The sequence below is a fragment of the Octopus bimaculoides genome, chromosome 10 (assembly GCF_046866305.1).
Source record: "Octopus bimaculoides isolate indiv1 chromosome 10, ASM4686630v1, whole genome shotgun sequence".
NCBI lineage: Eukaryota > Metazoa > Mollusca > Cephalopoda > Octopoda > Octopodidae > Octopus > Octopus bimaculoides.
The window spans coordinates 16,641,371-16,668,829 of record NC_142937.1 but is presented as its reverse complement, the minus strand read 5'-3'; the positions used below and the strand labels follow the sequence as shown (position 1 = coordinate 16,668,829).

Sequence of the window (27,459 nt, the reverse complement as noted above, 5' to 3'; positions counted from 1 at the left end):
AAACCAAAGTTTACCAATCAGTTGAAATTTTTTTCTGCTTATATATTTTTACCAGGCATGTCACCTGCTCATGCGCTTCCCACAGAAAACGTCACTAAACAGTGGTATGTTGACTGTTTTTCTATAAGCTCTCTCACTCACTTCAACTCACCTAATATTTTGAGGGTTCACCTTGATACTTCATCAGCCTTATTTTCATCCCTTTCTTGTTCCACCTCAGCCACTTCCATATTCTCTTCCATAATGTGAGTAATTGTGTAGCTTCTCCATAACAAGAAATCTGTTCTGTTCTGGCCTCTTCTCTCTCATTTTCTGCATTCATTCTCTGCATTACTTCAGTTTTGTAGCAGAGGTCAAGGTCAGCATGAGCAACTTCACCAAAACATACATAATTTGCAGTATTTACTCTTTTACTCTCTCTTTACTCTTTTACTTGTTTCAGTCATTTGACTGTGGCCATGCTGGAGCACCGCCTTTAGTCAAGCAAATCGACCCCAGGACTTATTCTTTGTAAGCCTAGTACTTACTCTATTGGTCTCTTTTGCCAAACCGCTAAGTTACGGGGACGTAAGCACACCAGCATTGGTTGTCAAGCGATGTTGGGGGGGGGGGCAAACACAGACACACAAACATATATGCACACACATACATATATATATATATATATATATATATATATATATATATATATATATATACATATATACGATGGGCTTCTTTCAATTTCCGTCTACCAAATCCACTCACAAGGCTTTGGTCGGCCCGAGGCTATAGTAGAAGACACTTGCCCAAGGTGCCACGCAGTGAGACTGAACCCAGAACCATGTGGTTGGTAAGCAAGCTACTGACCACACAGCCACTCCTACGCCTATATATTTAGTTACATTCTTTACATTCTTAATCTGAATTCTGCTCAGATCAACTTTTTCATCCTTCATCCTTTTGGGAGATTAATAAAATTACCATCATTTAAATACTAAAGTTCAATTTGTCTGTTTTTTCTGTGTCCCCCTTCAAAATGTATAACCTTTTTGTTTGTGTTAAAAATCAGTATTTAATATATATTTAATCACCGAAATAAAAAAAATGGCTTTTGGGTTTTTTTTTTAAAATTTAATTTTACTGATTTCAGAAATAGACAGGAAGAGACTGAAATATTTGGCATACAGTATGCAGGGAAATCTCCAGTTGGAATTGAACAGGTAAACAGAAATTGAGAAGTAAATTGTAAATTTAACATCAACAAGCCATGTGGTCTCAGGTTCAGTCCAACAGTGCAACACTATGGGCAAATGCCTTCTGTATTTATTAATTATGGTGATGATTAAGTTCATCCATAATGATTCCATTCTTAGTTGTCAGGGAATAGAATTGGCTGAAAGAAGGCCACATAATGAATATTCAGTTATGATCATCCAAACCCTTTGACAAATTTAAATTCAACACTGTTAATTGTCTGGAATTGTCTGGAACAAAGGCATGAACTTTTCAGCTCTGTAGCTGGAAGTTAAATTATTTTTTAACCTAATTAACAGTGACCTTAATAATGATATGTAAATCTTTGGTCATTAAAAATTATCATTTGCTTGTTAAACAAACCTTCCTGTATTGTCAACCATCAGAAACAGGTACTTTGGTTGTATATTCACTCTTTTCTTATTTGTATAACCAAAGTTACTATTTAAAATGACTATTCATGTCTTAATCTTTTTGATATCAACCCACCTGCAATTGCTCCTGGTTTTATGATTTAAACTTCCTGCTTTAAAGTGATCTAAATTAAAATACCAGTTTAATAAAAACAGTTATTCTAATAAACTCCATTATTTTCAAAGTTAATTGAAACAAGTGGAGGCGCAATGGCCCAGTGGTTAGGGCAGTGGACTCGCGGTCATAGGATCGCGGTTTTGATTCCCAGACCAGGTGTTGTGAGTGTTTATTGAGCGAAAACACCTAAAGCTCCACGAGGCTCCGGCAGGGGATGGTGGCGAACCCTGCTGTACTCTTCCACCACAACTTTCTCTCACTCTTACTTCCTGTTTCTGTTGTGCCTGTAATTCAAAGGGTCAGCCTTGTCACACTCTGTGTCACACTGAATATCCCCGAGAACTATGTTAAAGGGTACACAAGTCTGTGGAGTACTCAGCCACTTGCACGTTAATTTCATGAGCAGGCTGTTCTGTTGATCAGATCAACTGGAACCCTGACGTCATAAGCGATGGAGTGCCAACAACAACAACAACAAAATTTAAACAAATTCAGTGTATTTCAACATATGTGTATTCCTTTAGTGTCACAGAACCAGGAGCAGTTTGAGGTGGGTTAGTATCAAAAGGGTTAATAAGTATCAGAGAGATAAAGATCCAAACTTATAATAAGATCTATTCATCTGTAGCACCTCTTATTTTACTACAGCATTGAGAAATTAGAAATCTACCAAAACATTTTTGAAGGACTCTTGGAAGCCAGGCAACAAAATCAGGAAAACAGTAACATTCTTTTTCTTTTACTTCTGGTAAGTAATTAGTTTCAAAGGTCAGTGTGGGTTGAACAGTTTTTCCAAATATGGGTCTTTGCAAAAAAAAGGGGTACATAAAACTATAAAAACAATTATTTTCACAAAAATCATCACATCTTTGTCAGCATTTGAAAATGCTAACCATAATGTGTAATGTATGTATGTATGTATGTATGTATGTATGTATGTATGTATGTACGTACATATGTATGTATGAGTGTGTGTGTATATATATATATGTGGTGAGGGGAGAAAGACAGAGAGGGAGAGATAAACATGGGGCTGTACTTGTGTGAATTCCAATTAAGAAAAATAAGTATTCAAGAGTTCAGTGAAATATATTCAAAGATTATTTTGTGTGAGTCACCAGTGAAAGTTTCCTGTGTCTCATCCTTATATATACACCATCAGATACGCATGTATGATGTATGTATTAATGTACATATGTAAGTATGTGTGGGTGTACATATATTGGGTTGGTGCATAACTGTTTTATAATTTAATTTACAACAGTATTAGAATTTTAAAAAATCGCCATTAATTATGCACCAACATAATGTGTGTGTGTGTGTGTGTGTGTGTGTGTGTTGTGTGTGTGAATATATATATATATATATATATGTGTGTGTGTGTGTGCTGCAACCCCCTTAGGTCAGACTGACCATGGGATTGCACCTAGAAAGGTACCCTCCCAGGCACAAGTCCAGGCAAGGTTGTTTATGGAAGACCAGCAGTCGCCCATACATACCGGCCTCCCCTCGCCACGCCACTGATGTTATCCAAGGGAAAGGCTAAGGCCGATACAGCTTGACACCAGTGACGTCGCAACTCATTTCTACAGCTGAGTGAACTGGAGAGTGAACTCTCTTTTACACTTTTACTTGATTCAGTCATTTGACTGCAGCCATGCTGGAGCACCGCCTTTAGTCAAGCAAATTGACCCCAGGACTTATTCTTTGTAAGCCCAATACTCATTCTATCGGTCTTTTTTGCCAAACCGCTAAGTTACGGGGACGTAAGCACACCAGCATCGGTTGTCAAGCAATGTTGGGGCAGACAAACATAGACACACAAACATATGCACACACATACATATATATATATATGTATATATATATATATATATATATATATATATATATATATATATATATATATACATATATGACAGGCTTCTTTCAGTTTCCGTCTACCAAATCCACTCACAAGGCTTTGGTCGGCCCGAGGTTATAGTAGAAGACACTTGCCCAAGGTGCCATGCAGTGGGACTGAGCCCAGAACCATGTGGTTAGTAAGCAAGCTACTTACCACACAGCCACTCAGTCACTTTATCAGTTGGTTTCATACCATTCATACCAGGAGTTGAGATAATCCCGGCAATCATCAGAAAAGGCTTAAAAGAATAGTATGACATAGGTTCTTTGTCACAAGATGTATGGATGTGTCATATCTTGTTAGATGGTCTAACAGTAGATCTAAAAAAAGCAAAATCAGTAAGGTCAAAACCAAAGCTGAAAAATTTTGTGGTTCATTGGAGTTACATTCCTTGGATAGGAGCAAAAAAGGTGGGGGGATATTTGCTTCTGGAGTGAGGTTGGAGCTATGGTGAGTGTGAGGTAGTATTAGAGATGTAAGGAGTGTGGGTGGAGGATGGTGGGGAGGGTTTAATTTTAAAATTGAGTGGTCATAATGATGATAATGGTGAGAAGGAAGAGGAGGGTGATGGTAATTAGGGTGATGAAGGTGATGATAATGGTGATGATGATGATGCCAATATTGATAACGATAGTGATGGTGATAGTGATGATGATGAGAATGATGATGAGAATGATGATGATTATAATGACAATGATGATGATGATGATGATGATGATGATGATGATGATGATGATAGATTATGTCAAAAATAGACTCCACAGTCTGCATTGGCTAAGATTTTACAATAAAGTCATTGAGTTTAGATTAGTTTTGTAACCAATGGGGAAAAGAGGAATCTAATGTGTTGAGGCTAAAACTTTCCTCTGAGAGAAAAGACATTTGTGTCAACTGCTTTTAGCTGTAATGTATAATGTGTGTGTGTGTGTGTGTACATACAAGTGTGTGTGTGTACATACAAGTGTGTGTGTGTACATACAAATGTGTGTGTGTACATATATATATATATATATATATATATACACACACACACACACGTAATTAATTGCAACAAAAAAAAATGTCTTTAAAATGAGGACTCATGCAATAATCATAGTATAGGCATACAAGAGTAATTTAAAGAATGTATCATAGAATAATAGAATTAAAATTTAAATTCTTGTGACATTCCTGTCTTAGGATTGCTTTATTAGTAATAATCATGATGTTTTCTTTTCACCTACATTGGCAAAACTTTGAAGATAGACTATACAAACACTTAAATAAACCAGCCTTATGCTTGGAATTTATCTTAAAGACATAGAATATTACAAATGATAATCCTTTCTACTATAGGCACATGGCCTGAAATTTTTAGTGGAGCAGCTAGTCAATTCTATCAACCCCAGTGTGCAACAGGTACTTATTTTATTGACCCTGAAAGGATGAAAGGCAAAGTTGACCTCAGCAGAATTTGAATCCAGAACTTAAAGCCAGAAGAAAAAAGCATTTTGTCCAAAGCAGTAACAATCCTGTCAGCTTGCCACATTAATAATAATAATAATAATAATAATAATAATAATAATAATAATAATAATAATAATAATAATAATTTCTTTATTAACCACTAAGGATTTACAAAAAAGATTGAGAACATTACAGTGCAATACAATGTGGATTTCATGAAGGACCATGTAAACAAAAGGATAAAAATAACAATAAAATTTTAATAATGAATAATTTCCCAAAAGTGAGTGACTTTCAATAGCTGGACTCCCATATGAGATGAACTGGTGGGTGCATAAGCCTGCCAAAGTGGTAGAAAATAACGATCACTGTTCTTTGGGATTTTACTATTCATACTGATATTGTGGTAAAAAAAATCACCTTGACAAAACATGTCTGCTCACAGATATGTCAATCCAAGCAAATTGCAATAGCTCTAAAAACATTTCAAAAGTTGAAATAGAGGTTTCAAAAATGTGTCATCTAAGAACAACAACTATATCTGTGATCAACAGTGCTTTGGAGACAACACCAAATGGTGCTCTTAAACACTATAGCCAAATATCAAGAAATTCAAAAGTATCAGAACTACAAAAGATTGTTCTCATGGGTACTGCCCACATTCATTCTAAGAAAAACATTGTCAACTTGAAACTATTTGATTCTCTTAAAACTCTTCCAAAACTGAAATATTACAAATTTAACAGAATCTTAGTTCTCAGTTTCTGGTCTCCCTCCTGTACAATATATCATCGCTAATCATAAACAACACTTCTAATAAAACATACATCTTGATGGTACTTGAGGTCACTGGGTGTGACTTGGAACAGCTCATACAAAACAAAGCAACAATAATGCAATGAATAATAATAATTTTTAACATGGACATGGATGTCTGGTTACATTGGTCGCCGTGCAGCTGTTTAGTTTCAGGCTCAATCCCAAGGCGAGGCAATAATGGCAAGTACCTTCTACCATAGTCTTCAGTTGCTCAAAGACTATGAATCAAATCTGATAGATAGAAACTTTGTGTGTGTGTGTGTGTGCGTGTGTGTGTGTGTGCGTGTGTGTGTGTGTGCGTGTGTGTGTGTGTGTTTCTATCATACAACCAGGAGTGTCTCTGGTTAGTCGGTCTCAAAAGAGTTAAACACTTAATGCTTTTATTACCATATTTCTGTTGAAATATGCTACCTTACCTTCAGTTAATTTTGAAAATAATGAAGAATTCAGGAAAATAACTTAGTCATAAAATGTTGATGAAAGGTTTTAATTTAGATTGCTTCAAATGAGAAAAATTGTATAATAGAACTAGAGCCAAACTCAAGCATGCTGGTATCAAAAGGGTAAAATCACACCCTACCATCATTGAATGATGTAGTTTGAGGCTTGCTGTGATTAAATACAAAAATGACTGGATGGTCATAGCTGGAATGCCTTCGTACATAGGTCTGCTTAACTCTTGTCACAATATCTTTTTTTAAATACTCTGGCTTTGCTTCAGTTAATTTTTAAAGTAACGGATAATTTAGTAAAGCAAGTCAACAACTATTGAAAAGGTTGCAAGAAGCAACGAAAATTTTAATAAAATAACTTTGTCATTATTAAACTGATGTTTGGAATATAAATTAACATGAAACTTTGATGGAAGGTTTTAATTTGAATCACTTTAAACAAAAAATTTGAATCATGAATCCAAGTGTGGACTCAGGTAGGTTTGTATCAAAAGGGTAAAACCACTGATTGTTTTTTCTTTCTGTTTCATTTCTGTTGCACAGGTGTCACTAGAATTTCATCTTCCAACACAGGTTATTGTTGACATGTTGGCCTTAACCAGCTTACACAAATATGGGTGAGAAATATCTAACATTTAATTCTGCTCAAACAAAATGTAATTATTTCCTTTTGATGCACATAAGATGAACAACTCGCAAAGAAACTGAAGTTGTATTTTAAACTGGTTTTGTTGCTTTGGTATTATAATTTTTAGATATTTTCACTAGTCTTTTTTTTAATTATTTGCATGAGTTAGTTTTATTTTTAAAAAAATTATATTTACTAATTAAATCAAATGATTTAATGCATGTAATTTTTTTCTTAAGCTGCTTACATGACTGATTCAATGGGTTGTAAGATTACCAGCTGTTGGGAGGTTGGCACTAATGCTTAATATGCTGTTACAGCGACTGCACTGTGTCTGAGACAAAGACATGTAATAGTCAAATGATTCAGTCCATTTAGCTGTAAGTAGATACCACAAGAACTATTTACTGCCATAAAAGAAACCTAGAATTCTATTTTTCTACTTCTAGTACTTAATTCAAACCTTCTAGTAGAGTTCAGCTTAGAGAGGAACAGTTTCGGCCAAACTTACTTACTCCATTTACACTGTGTGTGTGTGTGTGTGTGTGTGTGTGCGTGTGTGTGCACGTGTGTACGCATGCATCATTGTTTGAACATCCAGATGCCCTTCCCATCACCAAACTTTCTTTGAAAGAAATTTGAATATAATTGAACATCATTTCTAACAAATGGACTATGCAGAGGCTCCTATGTTAGCTCTCTTGTTTATGATCACTTCTCTCTCTCTTTCTCTTTCACACACACACACACACACACACACAGAGTCACAGTCATTATTTTTGTTTTACTTAAATTTCTCTGATAGGAATCATCTCAGTATTGATCTGTTCCTGTTACCAAGAACCATTCGTTGTCTTGTGGTTATTTTACTACTGAATGCCATCAAAGTTGACAATGAGGAAGACAGTGTAAGTGAAACTTACTTCTTTCTCTCAGACATTTACCAATATATAAAGAATTTAACTCTTTTGTTACTCTATTTCTGTTGAAATATACTGCCTTTGTTTCAATAAATCTTGATAAGGACAACATAGATTACAATAGAGGTAGTGGCAGTGGTTTTGATGATTATGACTTTAAACTCACACACACACACACACACACACACACACACACACACACACACATACACACAAGTGTCCAGTTGCCAATTACCTGTACATGTATGCATTTATGATAATGGCACTGGCGCTCTGACAGTTATAATACCAAAGCTTCCAGTTGATCTGATCAATGCAATAGACTGCTTGTGAAATTAATGTGCAAGCGGCTGAGCACTCCACAGACATGTGTATACTTAATATAGTTCTCAAGGAGATTCAATGTGACACAGAATGTGACAAGGCTGGCCCTTTGAAATACAGAGACAATCCATTTTTGCCAGCTGAGTGGACTGATGCAACATGAAATAGAATGTCTTGCTCAAGGACACGATGTGTCACTGGGAATTGAACTCATGACCTTACAAATGTGAGCTGAGTACCCTAACCACTAAGCCACACACCTTCACTTATGATAATGATCACATACACATTAAGCACAAACATGCATGGAAACACATATTAGCACATATACACATGCATGTAACTTAGTGGTTAGGGTGTTGCATTCATGATCCTAAGATTGTGGTTTTGATTCCTGAGCAATGTGTTGTGCACTTGAGTAAAACACTTCATTTCACATTGCTCCAGTCTATTCAGCTGACAAAAATCAGTAATCCTGTGATGGACTGGCATCCTATCCAGTGGTGGGATGGGCAATATATATGAATCTGGGAAACCAGACTTTTGAGCCTATGGCTCAGGAACAACCTTTGATCCTTTCTTGATACATGCATGCACACACTCATGCATACATGTATGCAGGCTGGCACATATATACACATATACACACACATGCATGCATGCACATATATGCAAGCATACACATATGCATGTAGGCATACGCATACACACACAGATATGGGTACAATACCCTGGTTAAATGTTAGTTCCAAGTAAATGTGAATTAAGAATCATGAGCTGACATGCCAGTCACTATTCTTGATGTTGTATTTGTAGGAGGAAGGCATTTATGATGATTTATTCCTTTATGTTTACAACAACGTCCCTGACTTGTTGAAACTCACTGATCATAGGTGCGACAATTTGAAAAAAGTATCCTCCAACTCAAGGTAAACAAACTCTGATTCAACCCTCTCATCTAGTTATGGAAGTATATAATTACACTACCGTGAGGTTCAGAAGCTTGCATCCCAAACATGTAGTCTCAGGTTCAGTTCCACTGCATGGCACCTTGGACAAATATTTTTTACTGAGTTGACCAAAGCCTTATAAGTGGATTTGGCAGATGGCAACTGGAAGAAGCCCATTGTGTGTGTGTGTGTGTGTGTGTGTGTGTGTGTGTGTGTGTGTGTGTGTGTGTGTGTACATATATAATATATAGGAGCATATATTTTACACAACCTGCATCCATAATTCCCTTTTATAGATGCAGGATTATACAAGGATGACGGTCTCGTAGTCACCCATAACATGAACCATGAGCTAGTAAACAGACTCAGGAAGAATATATATGTATGTGTGTGTGTGTGTGCGTGTGTGTGTGTGTGTGTGTGTACTCTTGCCTAGGCATCATGTTTTATGCTTGTAAATGAACATTACTATCATACAAGTGGTGTTTGTTTCCAGTCTTCCATGAAAACATGTCTGGCCATGGGGAAATATTACCTTGCTTGGAAACAGATGAGGGTTGGTAACAGGAAGGACATCCAGCTGCAAAAGTATCATCCACAAGGTATTCTGTTTGATCCATGCAAGCATAGAAAAATAGACATTAAAATGATGGTGATGGTGGTGGTGGTGGTGGCACTGATTGAAGTTTATCGTTGCTGCTTGTTTGTTTTCTTTTTTCAGTTACAAAGATTACAGATCTCTTCTTTCTGCTGAAATATGTCAAATTTTACTCTTGGTGCCATCATTCTACCAACATGTCAAGCTTAAAGATCCAGGTATCTTATCGTATTTAATTTTCATATGAAAAGAAATTAAAACATTAAGAAAATGTAAAAGAATTTTTTTACAGTTGTAGAAATAATATCATTACCATCATCATTTAACATCCACTTCTCCATGCCTCTGATGAAATTTGGTGAGGCAGATTTTCTGCTCTACTGGTTGCCAGCCCTCACCTGTTTCTAAGCACAGTAATATTTACTCATGTCTCAGCATGTTTTTTACAGATGACTAGAAACAAACAACAATGCTTCTATGTCAGTCACACAAGTTTACAACCATCATGTAATGTCAAGAGAAGGTTACACACACACACACACACACACACACACACACACACACACGAACATGTGTGTGTGTGTGTGTGTGTGTGTAGTGATGGGTTTCTTTTCTTTCCATCTGTCAAATCCAATCTGGTTTATAGTAGAAGATATTTGTCCAAGGTGTCATGAAGTGGGGACTGAACCTATGACTACATGGTTGGGAAGCAAGCTCCTTAATCACTCGGCCACACCTGTAGATAGAAATATATATCTATATAATACCAAACATAGTAGATGATAAAACCAAGGATATTACACTATAAATATAGAGAAAATTTGTATTCAGTTCTAACATTTAAATATACCGTTTGACAACCTTGTCTGTTTTACAATTTAAAAAGTTTCAGTGAGTTGATATGTTGTATTGTATAAAGCCGTCTGTCAAAGTTTTAAACTAGGCAAGTCTGTAAACACCAAACATAATAATGTAATGTTTGTTATATGATATAAGATCAAAAACAGAATATATGAGAGAAAGTGATTCAAGATAGAATTAAAGTCATCGACAGAGACTCATTCATTCCTCTTATGGTTTGCAATTATCTGGAAATCTCTCCTTTTTCACACGTGCACTTCAGGCCTTAGTTCATCTCAATCCATCAAACTTAGTCAAGAATATAGGCTATCCTTTTCAAGTTATAACAAACAATAGGTAAAGCAAAGAGGATTTGGGCTTTGAAAGACTTAAGACTAATATGGAACATTAATGAATTAGTCCTGACAGGAAAAATCTAAGGTCAATTTCTACATGTGCTAGCATGGAGAAGTAAATGTTAAATCATATTAACTCTTTGGATACCAACCTGCCTAAGATCACCTCTGAATCTGTAGTACAAGCATTCTGTTTTTTAATATGATCTAAATTAAAACTTTCCATCAAAATTCAGATTAATTTGTTTCAAGCACTAGCTTAATAATGGCAATGTTATTTTCTTAAATTTTTTATTATTATCAAAAATAATTGAAACAAAGATAGTGTATTTCAATAGAAATATGGTAATTAAAAGGTTAAACAATTATATTTGTTTTAATAATCATAAATTGGAGATAAACTCAATGTTAAAACACTTGTCAGTGGATGTTCTACATTCATTTTGTAGGTTTAATTGGTTTGTTGAGGGAAGCCACAAATGAAAAGGATGTGTGCAGTATTATAAATGATGTGTTTAATAATAACACTGAACAACAGGTAGCTAAGCATTTCTGTTCCTGTCATTAATTAACATTTTTAATGTCATTCTATTCTATATTCCTATTCTTAGCTTATATTCTTATACTAGGGTGTTATCTGATGTATGATGAATAACTTTGGAAGTGTGCTTTTGCCACCATGGGTAATAATTAGGAAATATGGCATACATAGAATAATTAAAGTTTAACTTTTATCAAATGTATTAGTGCTTATATAAAATAATGAAATGAATATTTATTAACTGATCTCTCAATGTTTGGTGCTTGCAGAAGACAGAGACCCTGGAAGACATGGAACAAAGTGACGAAAGCTGCTCTCAGAACACTGAACCTCATGGAGATGACAAAGGGCCAATATGTCAGGTGATATGCAGTTCTCAAGGAGACCTCTCCACCTCAGTGAAACTGAGTTCTGGAAGCACTGTGAGTGTATATATATGTGTGTGTGTGTGTGTGTGTGTGTGTGTGTGTGTGTGTATTTATGCACAAATGGACACCTTCACCAATCCCTTCTTCATATCAATTCTTTCTCATTATCATCTCTCTCACTGCAACTCCTGATACCACTTTATATTTCATCCATTAATACTGTTCTCTCCATCCACATGTTACATTGATCATCCACATTGAACCACCAAATTGTCTTCCCTTGTGTACTATGCTTGCCTCTCTTTCTTTTCCCCCAGTCCAGCAGCCTACCCAATCACATGCCATCTTTCACTTGTCAACTGTATCATTATTACTATCCTGTTGCTATCCTTCCACTCTCCTGTGTATCCCTCTACCTTCCCCAACTCATTAATCATACCCAATCCCTTATTTCACTATTCCCTACATCCACCCTTCAGCCCTACCCAATCATTGCAGTTGTTGCCTACCTTCCCTCTCTCTCATTCCTCAATCCCTTGCTCCCTCAAACACTATAACCCCACAGTCCCACACTCCTAGTTTCTCTGTCCCCATTCACTACCCCTTACCTTGTACCTTCAGGGGCCACCATTATTTATTTCTTTGAAATTCCTACTAATCATTCTTACCCTCTCCTCTAAATATGAGTAGCCATGTAGCTCCTCTACAATAAGAACCTGCTCTGTCACCATCCTCCTCTTATACTTTAACCCACATTTCCTAGCATAAAGCTGATCCCCTTCCCCTCAGGGTTCACAGTCTTGCAAGCTGTATGGCAACCTCATTAGTGTTGGTGGCATGAAAAAAGCAGCCAACGCAATGCATGTTGTAAAGTGGTTGAAGTTAGGTAGGTCATCCAGCCATAGGAACCATGCCAAGCAGATACTGGAGCATGATGCAGTCCTTAGGTTCATTAGATTCTGTGAAATCATCCATAGAACACGAATGTTAAATAATAGTGTGAGTGAATGCATGTGTGTGCGCGTGTGTGTGTGTGTGTGTGTGTGTGTGTGTGTGTGTGTGTGTGTGTGTGTGTGCATGTATGCTCACGTATATATATATACTATTTAATATTAATATTGAACTAATAGTGACTAAGGGGGCAAGCTGCCAGAATCATTAGCACTCTGGGCAAAATGCTAAGCAGCATTTTGTTTGTCTTTACATTCTCAGTTCAAATTCTGCTGAAATTGACTTTGCCTTTCATTCTTTGGTGGTTGATAAAATAAATACCAGTTAAATACTGCAGTTAATGTAATTGACTTGCCTCTCTCCCAAAATTGCTGGCCTTGAGCCAAAATCTGAAACTAATATTAATAGTGACTCTTTACTCATGGTGCTAAAAGTATACTTCCAAAGTTACTTGTCATATGACGGGTAACAATCAAGAATTTTAATAAAGGACATGACAGCAACTGCTGGAATACCTGTATCATAGCTCTCTTTGATCAGATCTGATAGTCTAAATAACAGCATAAGTAGCTAAGGAAAAACAGAATAGGAAAAAAATTCTAAATAGAAAAATACCTCCAGAAAATATATAAAGAGAACAGTGATGTAAACATTACATGGTGAGTTATATTTTATCTGGCTTGTACGTAACAAAACATCAATGATACCAGCCAATAATTTATGTCCTCAGTACTGACATAGATTCTATAAAATTTCTTCCAAAGCTAAGCTGTCTACTAGAAGAACAGAAGAATGCAGCTAAATATAAGTCATAATTATGTATTTAATGGAAATCGTCAATGATTGTATTTGACAAGAATAAGAATTCTCTGAATCTATTTTATTTCAGGCAATGAAAGAAGTAGAAGAAACAGAAGAAGAAGAAGACAGATTGAATTCTAAGCAGAATTCTCTTAGATTAGTTCTCAGCTCATTGATTCAGAAACAGCTGAAGGTTGTGACATCAAAACAACTGGTTTTGACACCATGTGAACATCTGCTTAATGTAAGAATTGAAAATTCGTTTTAGTAAATTATTTTGTGATTTGTATAACAATTGTCACATCTCATTTAAAATTCTAACATGGAAAGATAATGGGAAATTAGAATTGGTGCAGAAAATAATGACACACAGCAGAAAAATAGATTGAGTTTGCAAAGGTTAAAAAGATTCCAGCAGGCCACTAACACTAATCTATTCAGATTCTTGCTTGGAATGGTAAAAAATGATCACTTTGGAAATCTAGTTTTTAAAAATATTTTCACCTATACTATATATTCACAAGCTCTTGTACAAAATGATAAAGAGTGATGAATTTAAAAATCTATATTTTAAAGATATTTTTATCCATCTCATGTTTCTTCAAGCTCTTGAATGGAATTGCAAGGAGTGGTCCATTTAGGAATCTATTTTTTGAAATGTTTTTATTTATACTATATTTCTTCAGCTTCTTAGGCTAGAATGTAAACAGTGGTCAATTTAGAAATTTATTTTTTTAAACATGTATACCTTTACACAGGCATTGCTCTGTAGTTAAGAAGTTTGTTTCCTAGCCGCATGGTTTTGGGTTCAGTCCCACTGCGTGGCACCTTGGGCAAATGTCTTCTACTCAAGGCCAGCCAAAGCCTTGTGAGTTGATCTGGTAGATGGAAACTGAGAAAAAACCTGTCATATATGTGTGTGTCGTGAATGTGTGTGTGTGTGTATGAGTGTATCTGTATGTGGGGAGTGTGTGTATGCGTATGAGTGAGTCTGTGTCTATGGGTCTGTGTGTGTATGTATTTTTGTGTCTTCTAGTTTTGACATCACATGGTAGTCGTAAATGATCATCACTGTCATACAAGCAGTGTCATTCATTTCCAATTTTCTGTGATTCATTGCAAAAACATGAAGACAGTGATCCTTTTTTGAAGAGAATGGTGACTGGAACGAAAAATGGACCATCTATAACAATGTGATCACACACTCCCATCTCTTCTATGAATTTCTGGCCTTGCAACCTAAACCAGAAACTATTAACCCTATCATTACCCTATTTCTGTTGAAATACACTGCCTTTGTTTTAATCAATTTGGAATATAATACAGAATTTATCAAAATAACTGTCATTATTAAGCTGGTGTTTGCAATATGAATTAACATGAAATTTTGATGGGAGGTTTTAATTTAGATCATTTTGAATTAGAAAGATTGCATCATAGAACTAGGGCAGTTTGGCATCAAAAGGGTTAAATAATATCTCAAATGTCTAATAAAAAAAAGGAGGGCTACCCTCATCATCATCACCATCACCATTATCTTTTAATATCCATGTTTCATACTGGTGTGGATGGACAGTTAGATAGGATCCAACAGATCTGAGGACTGCATTAGGCCAAACTAATTATATCACAAATATATTATATTCTTCATTTAATTACATGGTAAAGTTATAACATTTTCTTAATTTTCCAGTCTATCAAGACCCAAATCTTTGATAATAATGATATATCAAAGCAAAAACAGAAACAACAAAGACAAGATAGTCAAGGTAAAAAGAAAATTCAGTTTTCACACACCCTACCCCAACAAACCAATCTACATCTCTTCTCTTCCTCCCATTTTACCTTCATACACCGTGCCTACCTCTCACTCCACAATCCTGTTCTCATGAGCCTGTTTCTCTGAATCATTGCTATCCTGCATCCCCCGCCCCACCGCCTCTATATATACCCAGGTTTTCACCACGCACTTCCCTACCCCTCTGCACTCTCTAATCCCACTCCTTTCGAAATATGCTGCCACTTATATTACGACCTTCAAACCTCAAGGGTGTACCCTGGCTCTTGCCACCATCTATATCTCTCTCTTCCTTTACTCAACCATTCCATTTATATTCTGATCACTGCCCATTGTGAGTATGCCCAGCACTTTGCCACCATTTCTATCTTGCTGCCTCCCACTCTCTCTCTCTCTCTCCCTCTTCCTCTCCTGCACTTCTCTCAAGTTGGGTAACCATGTATCTCCTTTCAGCCACACACCTGTTTCTGTCTTCATGCTTGATATCTCTCTCTCTCTCTTTCTCTCTCTCTCTCTCTCTCTCTCTCTCTCTCTCTTTCTCTCTCTCTTTCTCTCTCTCTCTCTCTCTCTCTCTCTCTCTCTCTCTCTCTCTCTCTTTCTCTATCTCTTTCTCTCTCTGGCCGGGTAACCTCTACAGCAAACACCTGTTTCTGTCTTTCTGTCTAACTACAACCTTTCATCATCTGACTAACACACGATCATCTCCTCCAATGCCTCCTCTCCTCACAAATGATTTTTGTCCAACAAGTTACTTGGTGGCCCTGACAGACAGACTAGTTACATTACCTTCATAGTATTGAATGCTTACACATGATTTAGTTCTGACTTCATTGCATGCCAAAATATAACTAAACATTATTATTATTATTATTATTATTATTATTATTATTATTATTATTATTATTATTATTTCCATTTTGTGGTTGATTGGTTGATGTAATGCAAACTATGCATGTTAGAAAGCCATTTGCTTTAACAATTTATATAAAATCTGTTCAAATTTGCATAATCATTCAAATTATAACAGTAAGAAAAAAGATCAATATCAAATTATAAATTAAAAATGTAAGAAACACAATTATCAATAATGCAATGGTTTAAGGTGAATACAAATATACCATCATCATCACCATCATCATCATTGACACCATTCTAACATCCACTTTTGCATTCTTGCATAGGTCATATGGAGTTCATTGATTCAGATTTTCTATGGCTTGATGCCTTATAATTAGCTAACCCTCACCTGTTTCCAAATAAGGGAATATTTCCCTTTGATCACAGAAGACTGGAAATGAAATTGACTGTTTTGTATGACAGTGACACTTGTTTACAGCTGTTGCATGATGCCAAGAATACACATACACACATACATACATACATACATACATATATATATATATATATATATATATATGTGTGTGTGTGTGTGTGTGTGTGTGTGTGTGTGTGTGTGTGTGTGTGTTTTATATATATATATATATATACATATATACATACAAAAAATCCAGTGAAATCCATCAAAGTAGAGTCGGTATATCCAGTGGTAATTCGGGTGGAGTGCTGGTATGTAGACGAAGATATGCAAGTCCAAAGAATAGGAAGTTAAGGCAAGATAAAACTGGGGTGGCCACATGAGCATAAAATTTATAGAAAAACAAAAGACGAAGACAGGTGTATGAACAACAACCAGGTGTATTAGTTTGACACTTGGGAAAATGAAAACGACTTTTATGTTTTGAGCCTACGCTCTTCAACAGAAATGAATAAGAGAAAATAAACAAAACTTGTAGATTTAGCGGTCAAGCATGGTGAATTATTAGAAAAAAAAGTTTGAAAGAAAGGGAGATAATAAACTGGTGGTTATCCCAAATGAAGGTGCACATGCATGTGTATGCATGTGAGAATGGTTTGTGTGAATGTGTAAGTGTGTATGTGTATGAACAGGGGCTAGTGACTCTGAAGTGTATGAGTGAGTGCATGTGTAAGTGTGTGCATCTGTAACATGTGGCTGCTCATATAGTGGTATGTGTGGTGGCGCTATTGAAGATTTGTGTGTAGGTGTGTGGATGATGGTGTGTAGTGTGGGTGCTGGAAGTGGTCAGTGCTAGTGCGTGTGGAGTGGTGTGTGGTGGTGTGGTAGTGTGGGCTGAGGTGGGAGTGGTGGTGGTATCAATGAAGAGAGGAAGTAGTTAAGATTGAAGAGAGGAAATAGGTGTCAGATGAAAAAAAGGAGGGGAGTTGAGCCCATGTTGCAGAAAGGAGCGAAGAGAGAAGATTAATTCCTGTTCATGGTGAAGGCAGGATTCCAGATGGCCTCTGTGCAAAGACAGTTCTAACACAGACAGATGTTGTAGTGAATGACCGGTAGAGCAGAAATGGCATGAGACCAGGGTGCCATTGCCAAGTCTGATGTCTCGGAGGTGCTCTGTGAACCAGTAAGCCAAGTGGTGTCCCGTTTGACCTGCCCACGCTACTGTACTAGCCCCTACCTCTCCAACACCATCATCCTCACAGGCACCCATCATCGTCCCTATCACATCACCAACTCCCTTACCTGCACTTCTGGTAACGTCATTTACTGCATCTCAAACTCTTTCTGTCCTTCCCCGTACATTGGTCAAACAGGTTTCTTTCAGTCTGTGTCTACCAAATCCACTCATTGATCTAGGTTTATAGTAGAAGACACTTGCCCAGTGTGCCATGCAGTGAAAGTGAAACTATGTGGTTAGGAAGTGAATTTCTTAACCACACAACTATACCATCCATCTTAAAAATGTTTTAAAATCTAAAAGCAATAAGCAGCAGAGCTACCTTTAATAAGATGAGTTGAATGAACAATTGAATTTAACAGATGTCTATATGAGTAACTTTGGTTTTAAAGGCCAATCTCTAATGACTCATATTAGTTGGTAAATCACGAAACTTTAAGAGCTCTGTAATTAAAGTTGGAAAGAAAAAACATCTGTGTTACTTTATAAACATTTCCTTATCTACAAGTTTTTACATTGTCAATTGATTAGAGGTTTGTTGTTTCTTGAGGTTTGTTGTTTACTTCACTTCCACATGATTTAAACCTTAAACCAATGTTTCTCAAACATTCTTAACCATTGCCACTTTTCTTTTACAAACAGTTTTCCAATATCTTCTTGCTGTGATTCACTGTCACAACTTCTTTTTGATATACATGCATGTAACATTATCAGGTCAGAGTAATTTTAATTCCAGGTATTAGTTTGATATGAGTGACTATTTACCACACCACCCTTCTATAATTGAATGCCATGTTTACAGAGCTCTTAAGGCTTCGTGACTTGCCAACTAATCTGAGTTATTAGAGAGGGAAGAGAGAGAGAGAGAGAGAGAGAGAGAGAGAGAGAGAGAGAGAGACAGACAGACAGACAGACAGAGACAGAGTGCATGTGCGTGTGTCCGTGTATATAAATATTTACAGTTTTATTTATTAACTTATTCACAATGCAGTCTTATTATTATCGTTGATGTTGTCATCATTATGATTGTGATTAATAAGTAGTCTACCATATTACATTACGATTAACCCTTTTGATACCAACCTGCCTGAAACCAGTCCTGGTTCTATGATACAAATTTCTTGTTTTAAAGTGAGGTAAATTAAAACCTTCTATCTTTCACACAAACTTAATAAAGTTATTTTTACTAAATTCTTCATTATTTTCAAAATTAATTGAAAATTAATAGAAACAAAGGTAGTGTATTTCAACATTAATATAACAGAAAGGTTCATATTTAGATAAATGAGAAAGATTGTACAAATACATTTGTCACTCCATCCCTTGCTACCCCCTTTGACACCACCCCTGACCACCGTACCCAATGTCTCCATTTAAAATCCCTATTCCTACCCCCAGCCTACTTTGAGAGGAACTAGTTCAAACAACCAACAGTTTATCTAAAGATCATGTCATGTAAATGAGTCAAGGTATGTCAATGAACTACAGCTGTAGAACTTTCACTTTGATTTAATGAATTTAATTTTTTTATCTTTCTTTTCTTCTCTTTTTTCTTTGTTGTTGTTTGTTTTTGTTAATCAAAGAAGAAAAGGAAGTGTCCTTGAAAAATGAGATACCTTTTTTTTTGTCATGGGCTTCCAGACAAAGGCCTTGCTTGAATGCTTGTGATGAAGTGGGGAGGGATCACAGGCTTCAGGTACCCAAGAACGAAGTGGTGGTGGTGTTAAACTAGGCGATGGGTTAAGTCTACCATTCAAATTATGCTTACAATGTATATACTTGTCTGTGTTAAACAGGTTTGCTAATGTTCACCATTTTTTGTGTGAACAATAATGCAAGATGGATGTCATGCATATGTCTACTACTACTACTACTACTACTACTACTACTACTACTACTACTACTACTGAAACAGTTGGTGTTGAAGGTGGTAGGAGTCTGTTGAAATAAAAGTTACAAGCAAATAACAATTTCTAATAAAGACACAAGGGTTGAAACTCTGTGTGTGTGTGTGTGTATGTGTGTGTGTGTGTGTGTGTGTGCGTGCGTGCGCGCGTGCGTGCATGCGTGCATGTGTGCGTGCATGTGTGCGTGCATCCTTGCCTCGACAACATTCAATAGATGTCAAGGCAAAGTGTTGTCATTACCCAAGTGGTATTGTTCATTTCCAGTCTGCTATAAAAACATGTCTAGTCATGGAGAAACATTATTTTGCTTGGAAACAGGTTTAGTGACTAGAAAGAAATAAGGCCAAAGAAAATCTGCCCTCGCAAAAAGCTCCATCTGGCCCATATAAGCATGGAAAAGTGGACATAAAGGAAAATAATGATATTCAATCAGTTCTACTATTCTTTGCTCTTCGGTAGTTTATGATGTATAACAACAGCCATTAGGATAACATCCTGGTTTGTGTGTTAGTAAAAGAAATGGGGCAATAGTTAAAAAAAAAAGTTGAAGAGTACTGATCCAACACATGCTAACATGTAAAGCAGATATGAATGAGTGAATGATTAAATGAAGAATATAATTGAGCATCAAAGATATTGGTTAGAGAATTTGGGGGGAAATCTTGACAAGAATAGAAAGTGTAAATGATTGAGACATATTGGGTGGTAAAGTACTACGATTTGATAAGCAGACAGCAACTACTGTAGAGGTAGACCAATGAAGATATAAGGATTGGCTAGGTCAGGTCTGGCATCTTTTGTTTCAGAATTGATTTGACATTGAAACAAATTGACATAAATTTTATGATGACAACCATCATATTTATTTAATTATGTCTAAATCAAAGGGATTGTTTATTGATTAACGTGATGGCTGTTCACTTTAAACTCATGAGTCTGTCAATTAACCAAACTAGCTGAACTATACAACATATGAATATGTTATAATTTCAATGTAAATTTGTATCACAGATATTTTAAACTGAAAACTGCTATTTTTCTTACCTAAATTACACAACACCTATCTATCAATCTGACTGACTCTCTTTACTACCACATCTAACAACTGCTACTAACCTGTTTGCTCCACTACCTCACACATACATCACTCACATAAACACAAAGATACATGTACACAGATACTACCACACACACAGACCATTTTTGCACGCTCATGCTTTCAAAAACCACTTTCTCTATCTTTCTCCACTCCTTGTCAGTTATTTTTCAGCCATATAATGACACATTTGCTTTCCTCGGACAATTCTTTTCCTTCTCTCTGGACTTTTTCCTTTTTACTCTTTCTGACAAAGAGCCATACTCAAAATATCACACCCCTCTTTTTCCCATCTTAAACCTTTTCTGAGTGTCAATCTAATACATTTATTGTATATGTCCTTTTGATTTTTGTTGTTCTTCATTTGCCTATACACACACCCACACCCACAAAATGTATTTTTGTACATACATATATATATATATATATATATATATATATATATATATATATATACGAACATACATAACTGTATTTGTTAGTATATATGTTCATATATATGTGCATGTATATGTGTGTGTGTGTGTATATATATATATATATATATATATATATATATATATCAATATGCTTTGTTGGATGTGCAGTAGAAGTGTACATGTGCAACAGAGTGCTAGTGTATTGAGAGAAAAGTTAGGCATTGAGAAGAATTAGATGCAGTGTGCAAGAGAGAAGACTGCACTGGTTTGGTCATGGAATGCAGATATATGTAGACAGCTGCATAAAGAAGGGCTGAATACTTAAAGTGAATGAAACTAGTGGAAGAGTGAAACCCAGAAAGACATGGGATGAAGTACTGAAGGCTGATCTGAGGACACTGAACCTTATGAAGGAGACAACAAAGGGCTGAGATATCTGATACCTTGCTGTAGTCAAGAAGGCCACCCACCATAACAGAATTATTAATGCTTCCCTCCAAACTGAAGAGGTTTTTGCCTTACAAGAGCCCTTGTGCTGGTTCATATAATATGCACCTGTGCTGCTCCATGTAAAAAGCATTTGTGCCAGTTCATGTAAAAAGCACTCATGCTGGTCCATGTTATAAACATCTGTGCTGGCTCATCTAAAATGCACCTGTACCAGTCCACATAATAAGCACTTGTGCTGGCTCATTTAAAAAGCACCCATGCTGGTCCATGTAAAAGGTGCTCATACTGGTTGGCATTAAGAAGGGTATCCAGTTGTAGAAATCAAGTCAAATCAGATTGGAACCTGGCACAGATCTCCAACTTTTTAGCTCTGATCAAACCAGCCAACCTATGTCAGTATGGAAAACGGATGTCAAACAATGATGATGTATGGATGTATGTAAACACACATACATACATAATTGTCTTTTACTGTAACTTCAGGCTTACCAAAGCCTTGAGGGAGGATTTGATAGATAGAAACAAAAAAAATGCCTGTCATCCATATGTATATATCTATGTGTGTGTCTGTATGTGTTTGTTCCTCAGTACCACTTGACAACCAGTGTTGGTCTGTTTATGCCTCTGTAATTCAGCAGTTTGGCAAAAGATACTGATAGAATAAGTACCAAGCTTTAAAAAAAGACTTGGGGTCAATTTGTTCAACTAAACCTCTCAAGGTTGTGCCCCAGCATGACCACAGTCCAATAACTGAAACAAGTGTATGTGTGTGTGCGTGTGTGTGTGCGTGTGTGTGTGCGCGTGTGTGTGTGTGTATACAGTAATGTCTTAAGTTAATTTGTTCCCGGAGACCACTCATAAAGTGAAAACTCATAAAGCAGAGCAATAATTTCCCATAGTAGCAATGTTATAAATCATAATTCGTTCCCAGAAAAATATTTTACCAATAAATTTATAATACTGGTAAATAAATGGCAATAAAACAACAGTAGAACATAAAGAATATTTTATGTAATATAAAAAGAATGTCAACATCATTTATAATAAAAACTATTATTATTATCACTTTCTGCATCACTTTCACTCACACCAGACTCATGCACACCATCACTTGTAGACATGATCACTGATTCCCACACACTTGTAGATGGACTTGTAGGTTTCTTTATAAAAGATGTCTTGAGTTGTTTACTTAGAGGCTTTTTTTCACTCTCTATAGATTTCTCAGTAATACACAGAAGCATTTGTTATGGTAGTAGAAACTTGTACACTTCATTCAAAATTTGGATCTTGTGCATGAAAAGTTTATTATAAAATAAAACTTGTAAACCTGAGGTCTTGAAAAGCAAGTCTTCATTAAGTGAGGTATGATTGCGTATATATACATATATATATATATATATATATATATATATATATATATATATATAAGTTATAATTAAAGTTTAGATTTGAAATTTAAAATTTAGCATACAAACTGTATTTTGGATATGTCCCTAGTAGTGTGCTGGCAGGGAACGTTCACCTCTTATGGCTACCTGGTGTCATCTACAGTAAATGCACATTCATCACTGGATCTACATTAGGAATTCCTCAGTGCACATTGAATATATTCTAAATAATTGATATGGAAGACAGAGTATGCTGAAAACTTTATTTATCACAATGATTGTTTCAGCATAATTCTGCACTGATCCCTAGTGGGTGGGGAATGATATAATGAATTCCAATGCACCCCACAGTGCAGAAATGCCTCACCAGTTGACATTACAGGATTCCAAGTTACATAGGTGATATTTTGCTCATAGGCTTAGCCAGATGATGTTGATTGTAGTCACGTCTCAAATCCTGTTATGGCACCGGATGAGGCATTTCTGCATAGTGGGGTGCATTGAAATTCATTATATCATTTTCCACCTACTAGGGAGCAGTGTACAATTATACCAAAATGATCGTTGTGATAAATAAAGTTTCCAACATACTCTGTCTTCCATATCAATTATTTAGAGTATATATATATATATATATGTATATATATATATGTATATATATATATATATATATATATATATATATATATATATATATATATATATAAAAACATAATTAAGGGATCAGCAACAGTTGCTTCACCACATACCGGAGTTCAGAAATAGCAGCTAAAGTGCTAAAACTCCAACAGCTATCTGTTGGAGTTTTAGCACTTTAGCTGCTATTTCTGAATGTCAGTATGTGGTGAAGCAACTGTTGCTGATCCCTTAGTTATGTTTATAAATGTATAAGGACTTTTAAATAAGTTCTTGACCGATAATGGTGTTTACATACCGAAGGGCTTGGTAAAAATTATTAATTATTAATTTATTAATAAATTAATAATCCTTTACCCTTTTATTTGTTATATATATATATATATATATATATATATATATATATATATATATACATACATATATAATTGTAAAAAATTGGAGTCAACGAGAAGGAGTACGGTTGTACATTATTTTTTAATCACTACAATTGTTTCCATGCAACGTAGTTCTTTAGGCATGCAGGTACTTGATTATGCAACTGCTTCCCTGCATTATGAGATCTCATAATGCAGGGAAACATTGCATAATCAAGTACCTGCATGCCTGGAGAACTACGTTGTGTGGAAACAACTGTAGTGACTAAAAAACAAATGTCCAACCATACTCCTTCTCATTGACTCCAAATTTTTTAAAGTATCTATTCACACATGATAGATGCCCAAACACAAACCTGGAAGTATGTATAATACTACTACTGGATAACACAGGGTAAAATCTGAAGGTGGATGAGCTTTATACTGTACTACATTCTTAACAGAATATACCATAACTATATATATACATATATCTATACATATATATATATATATATATATATATATATATATATATATATATATATATATATATATATAATTAATTCAATAATAGGATAAGATATTTTACAAGAACTTATCAAGTAGCTAGCATGAAAAAACCTCATAAGGGAATATATATATATATATATATATATATATACATATATATCACCACACACACACACACAAATCCATAAAACAAGCTGTTACATATCAGGAGAAAATGGATCCACTTAACAAAACCTTTTAACTATCTATCATCAGACAGATATTGATTTTTCTACAAGTGTGATCAATGTTGAATTGCTTCCATTTAAAGAAAATAAAAATCTAATAAACTGGAACAATTAATTTACATATCTGTTAGTTTTATATTGCTTACTGTCCACTCAGATGAATTATTTAAATTAACAGAAACTTATCATCAATATCATCATCATCATCATTTAATGCATGTTTTCCATGCTGGCACTGGTTGGACAGTTTGATAGGAGTTTGATAGAAGCTGGCCAGCCGGAGAGCTGCATAATGTTCCAATTATCTGTTTAAGTATGGTTTCTATGACTGGATGCCCTTCCTAACAACCACCATTTTACAGAGTGCACTTGATGCTTTTTACGTGGTACTAGCACAGATACATTTTACATAGTAGTGCCACTGAAGTTTAATTTTTACATAAAATTTTAACCAGTTTGCCCTGTCATCAATTATATTTCAACTAAATTGTTACTTGTCATCAGATGGGTAGCTTTGGAAGTATATTTTTGTTATCTTCAGTAATTTAAAGAAATGTGGAATACATAAAAGAATTATAATTTAACTTATATCAAATTTCTTGATGCTTACATAAAATGATGAAATGAATAATAATTTTCAAAAGAAAAATATTCATTACTTTAAAATAAAACAATTTTCTCATTTCTGTAACTCTTCTCACAGCTATTCTGTTATTTACTTCCACTCCTTCTCCTGCCACCAAGCCTAGTATGTGTGCCCCTTGTTTTAATTCTCTCTTCCCTCTCTCTTTATAGCATTTAAAATGTGACTGGACAAATTAACCAGCTGACATTTATATTAGTGATTATTAAATTAGAAGTTACAAACAATCTGTTTAATAAATTAAATTAACAGAGTGTAAACTTTAATTTCTACATGGAATTCACCCAGTTCAACCTGTCATTATTCATATCTAAATGACAATTTATGTGATTTGTAGAAGTCAAACTTAAAATAGATGGCAATCAAAAGCTGAAGATGTGAATCTATTTATAACACCCTATTTACAATTTTAGTGGGACCATCTTTGTTGTGGTCCTTAATCATTAATTCCTCATTGGTAGTACACAATATTAGGTTGTCTGTGTGTGAAGGTGAGAATGACTACATAAATATTTATATAACTTTCCATATTTTTTTATCACCTGTATATCTGCATTTACATACTTATAACAGTTATTTGAATAAAACATCATGAATGAGACAATGAATATGAATGAGACAATGAATATACGACCGTTCTAATTCAATATAATTTGCAGGACTATACATGAGTTGTCCACATAAAATTAGACATGTGTACAGTTCTACTGATTACACTGGGGTTATTTTCAAATGTCTCTGCTCTGGCGCACTAAATACCAGAAACAATTCTGCAGAAGATAATTCACTGCAGTGACTGTTTTTCTAGCATAATGGATGTCCACTTAGTGGTCATCCTTTCTTATACCTATGTAATACAATTTTTCTGAATTTTCAGACTTTTCTTTATGCTAGGCCACTGGTTTTAAATTGATGTTAATTAAATTAATATTCAATTTATCACCCTTATTATTTTACATAATTATGTTCTCTAACCGGCAACAGTCACAGGCGGCGAGCTGGCAGAAACGTTAGTACGCCAGGCGAAATGCGCATTTCGTCTACCGTTATGTTCTGAGTTCAAATTCCGCTGAGGTCGACTTTGCCTTTCATCCTTTCGGGGTTGATTAAATAGGTACCAGTTATGCACTGGGTCGATATAATCAACTTAATTCATTTGTTTGTCCCCTCTGTGTGTAGCCCCTTGTGGGCAGTAAAGAAATAAGAATTGTTTCTGGTATTTGTCAGATGGAAGCAATTTTTGAGGCAAATGACAACCTCATTTTGTTAATGAGTGATGAAGCTCATCTTCATCTTAATGGCATGGTGAATCAACAGAACTGTCGTTATTGGACTCTTGAAAAGAACTGCACAAAAAACCACTGCACAGCCTAAAAGTGATGGTCTGGGGTGCTGCTGGAAAAACTGCTGTCATTGGTCCTTACTTTTTTGAAGACAATAACAGAAATGCTGTTACTGTCAACTTTGAGCGTTACATCAAGATGATAAACAACTTCTTTGTGCTTGAATTATGATGAAAACATATACCTATTTAACATGTGTAGTTTCAGCAGGATGGGGCAATGGCTCACAAAGCCAGAGCATCAATGGACGTTCTTTGCCCTCTCTTCAGTGACCATCTCATTTTCAAGTTTGCTGACATCCCTTGGCCCCTAGGTCTCCTGATTTGTCCATGTGTGATTATTTCTTGTGGGGAAACCTCAAGGCACATGTGTATGTGCATAAGCCCCATACATTGGATGATGTGAAGGAAGCTATTTGCGTGGGAGTTGCCCAAATTGACAGAGCATTGCTGGAAAGAATGGAGGCCAACTTCCAAGAACACCTTCAGAAATGCATCAATGAAAACAGACACCACATGATG

At 35.5% G+C, this 27,459-nt stretch overlaps 1 protein-coding gene across 5 annotated transcripts in view; it reads left to right on the top strand.

The window, feature by feature from the left end:
• Positions 1–27,459, top strand: part of LOC106880008 (uncharacterized) — a 112,521-nt gene that overhangs the window by 20,941 nt on the left and 64,121 nt on the right. For 4 of the 5 annotated variants that reach the window (XR_008265009.2, XR_008265010.2, XM_052971053.2 and 1 more), the window contains exons 7-17: positions 56–104; positions 1,133–1,202; positions 2,416–2,515; positions 6,934–7,007; positions 7,824–7,926; positions 9,079–9,191; positions 9,934–10,028; positions 11,456–11,544; positions 11,817–11,969; positions 13,756–13,911; positions 15,361–15,436. Coding sequence is in view for 2 of the 5 variants with exons in the window: in XM_052971053.2 (XP_052827013.1) it covers positions 56–104; positions 1,133–1,202; positions 2,416–2,515; positions 6,934–7,007; positions 7,824–7,926; positions 9,079–9,191; positions 9,934–10,028; positions 11,456–11,544; positions 11,817–11,969; positions 13,756–13,911; positions 15,361–15,436 (1,078 nt within the window). In the remaining 3 variants the exon portion in view is untranslated. The remainder of the gene's footprint in view (positions 1–55; positions 105–1,132; positions 1,203–2,415; positions 2,516–6,933; positions 7,008–7,823; positions 7,927–9,078; positions 9,192–9,933; positions 10,029–11,455; positions 11,545–11,816; positions 11,970–13,755; positions 13,912–15,360; positions 15,437–27,459) is intronic. The other variant, XR_008265012.2, reaches the window with a different exon arrangement.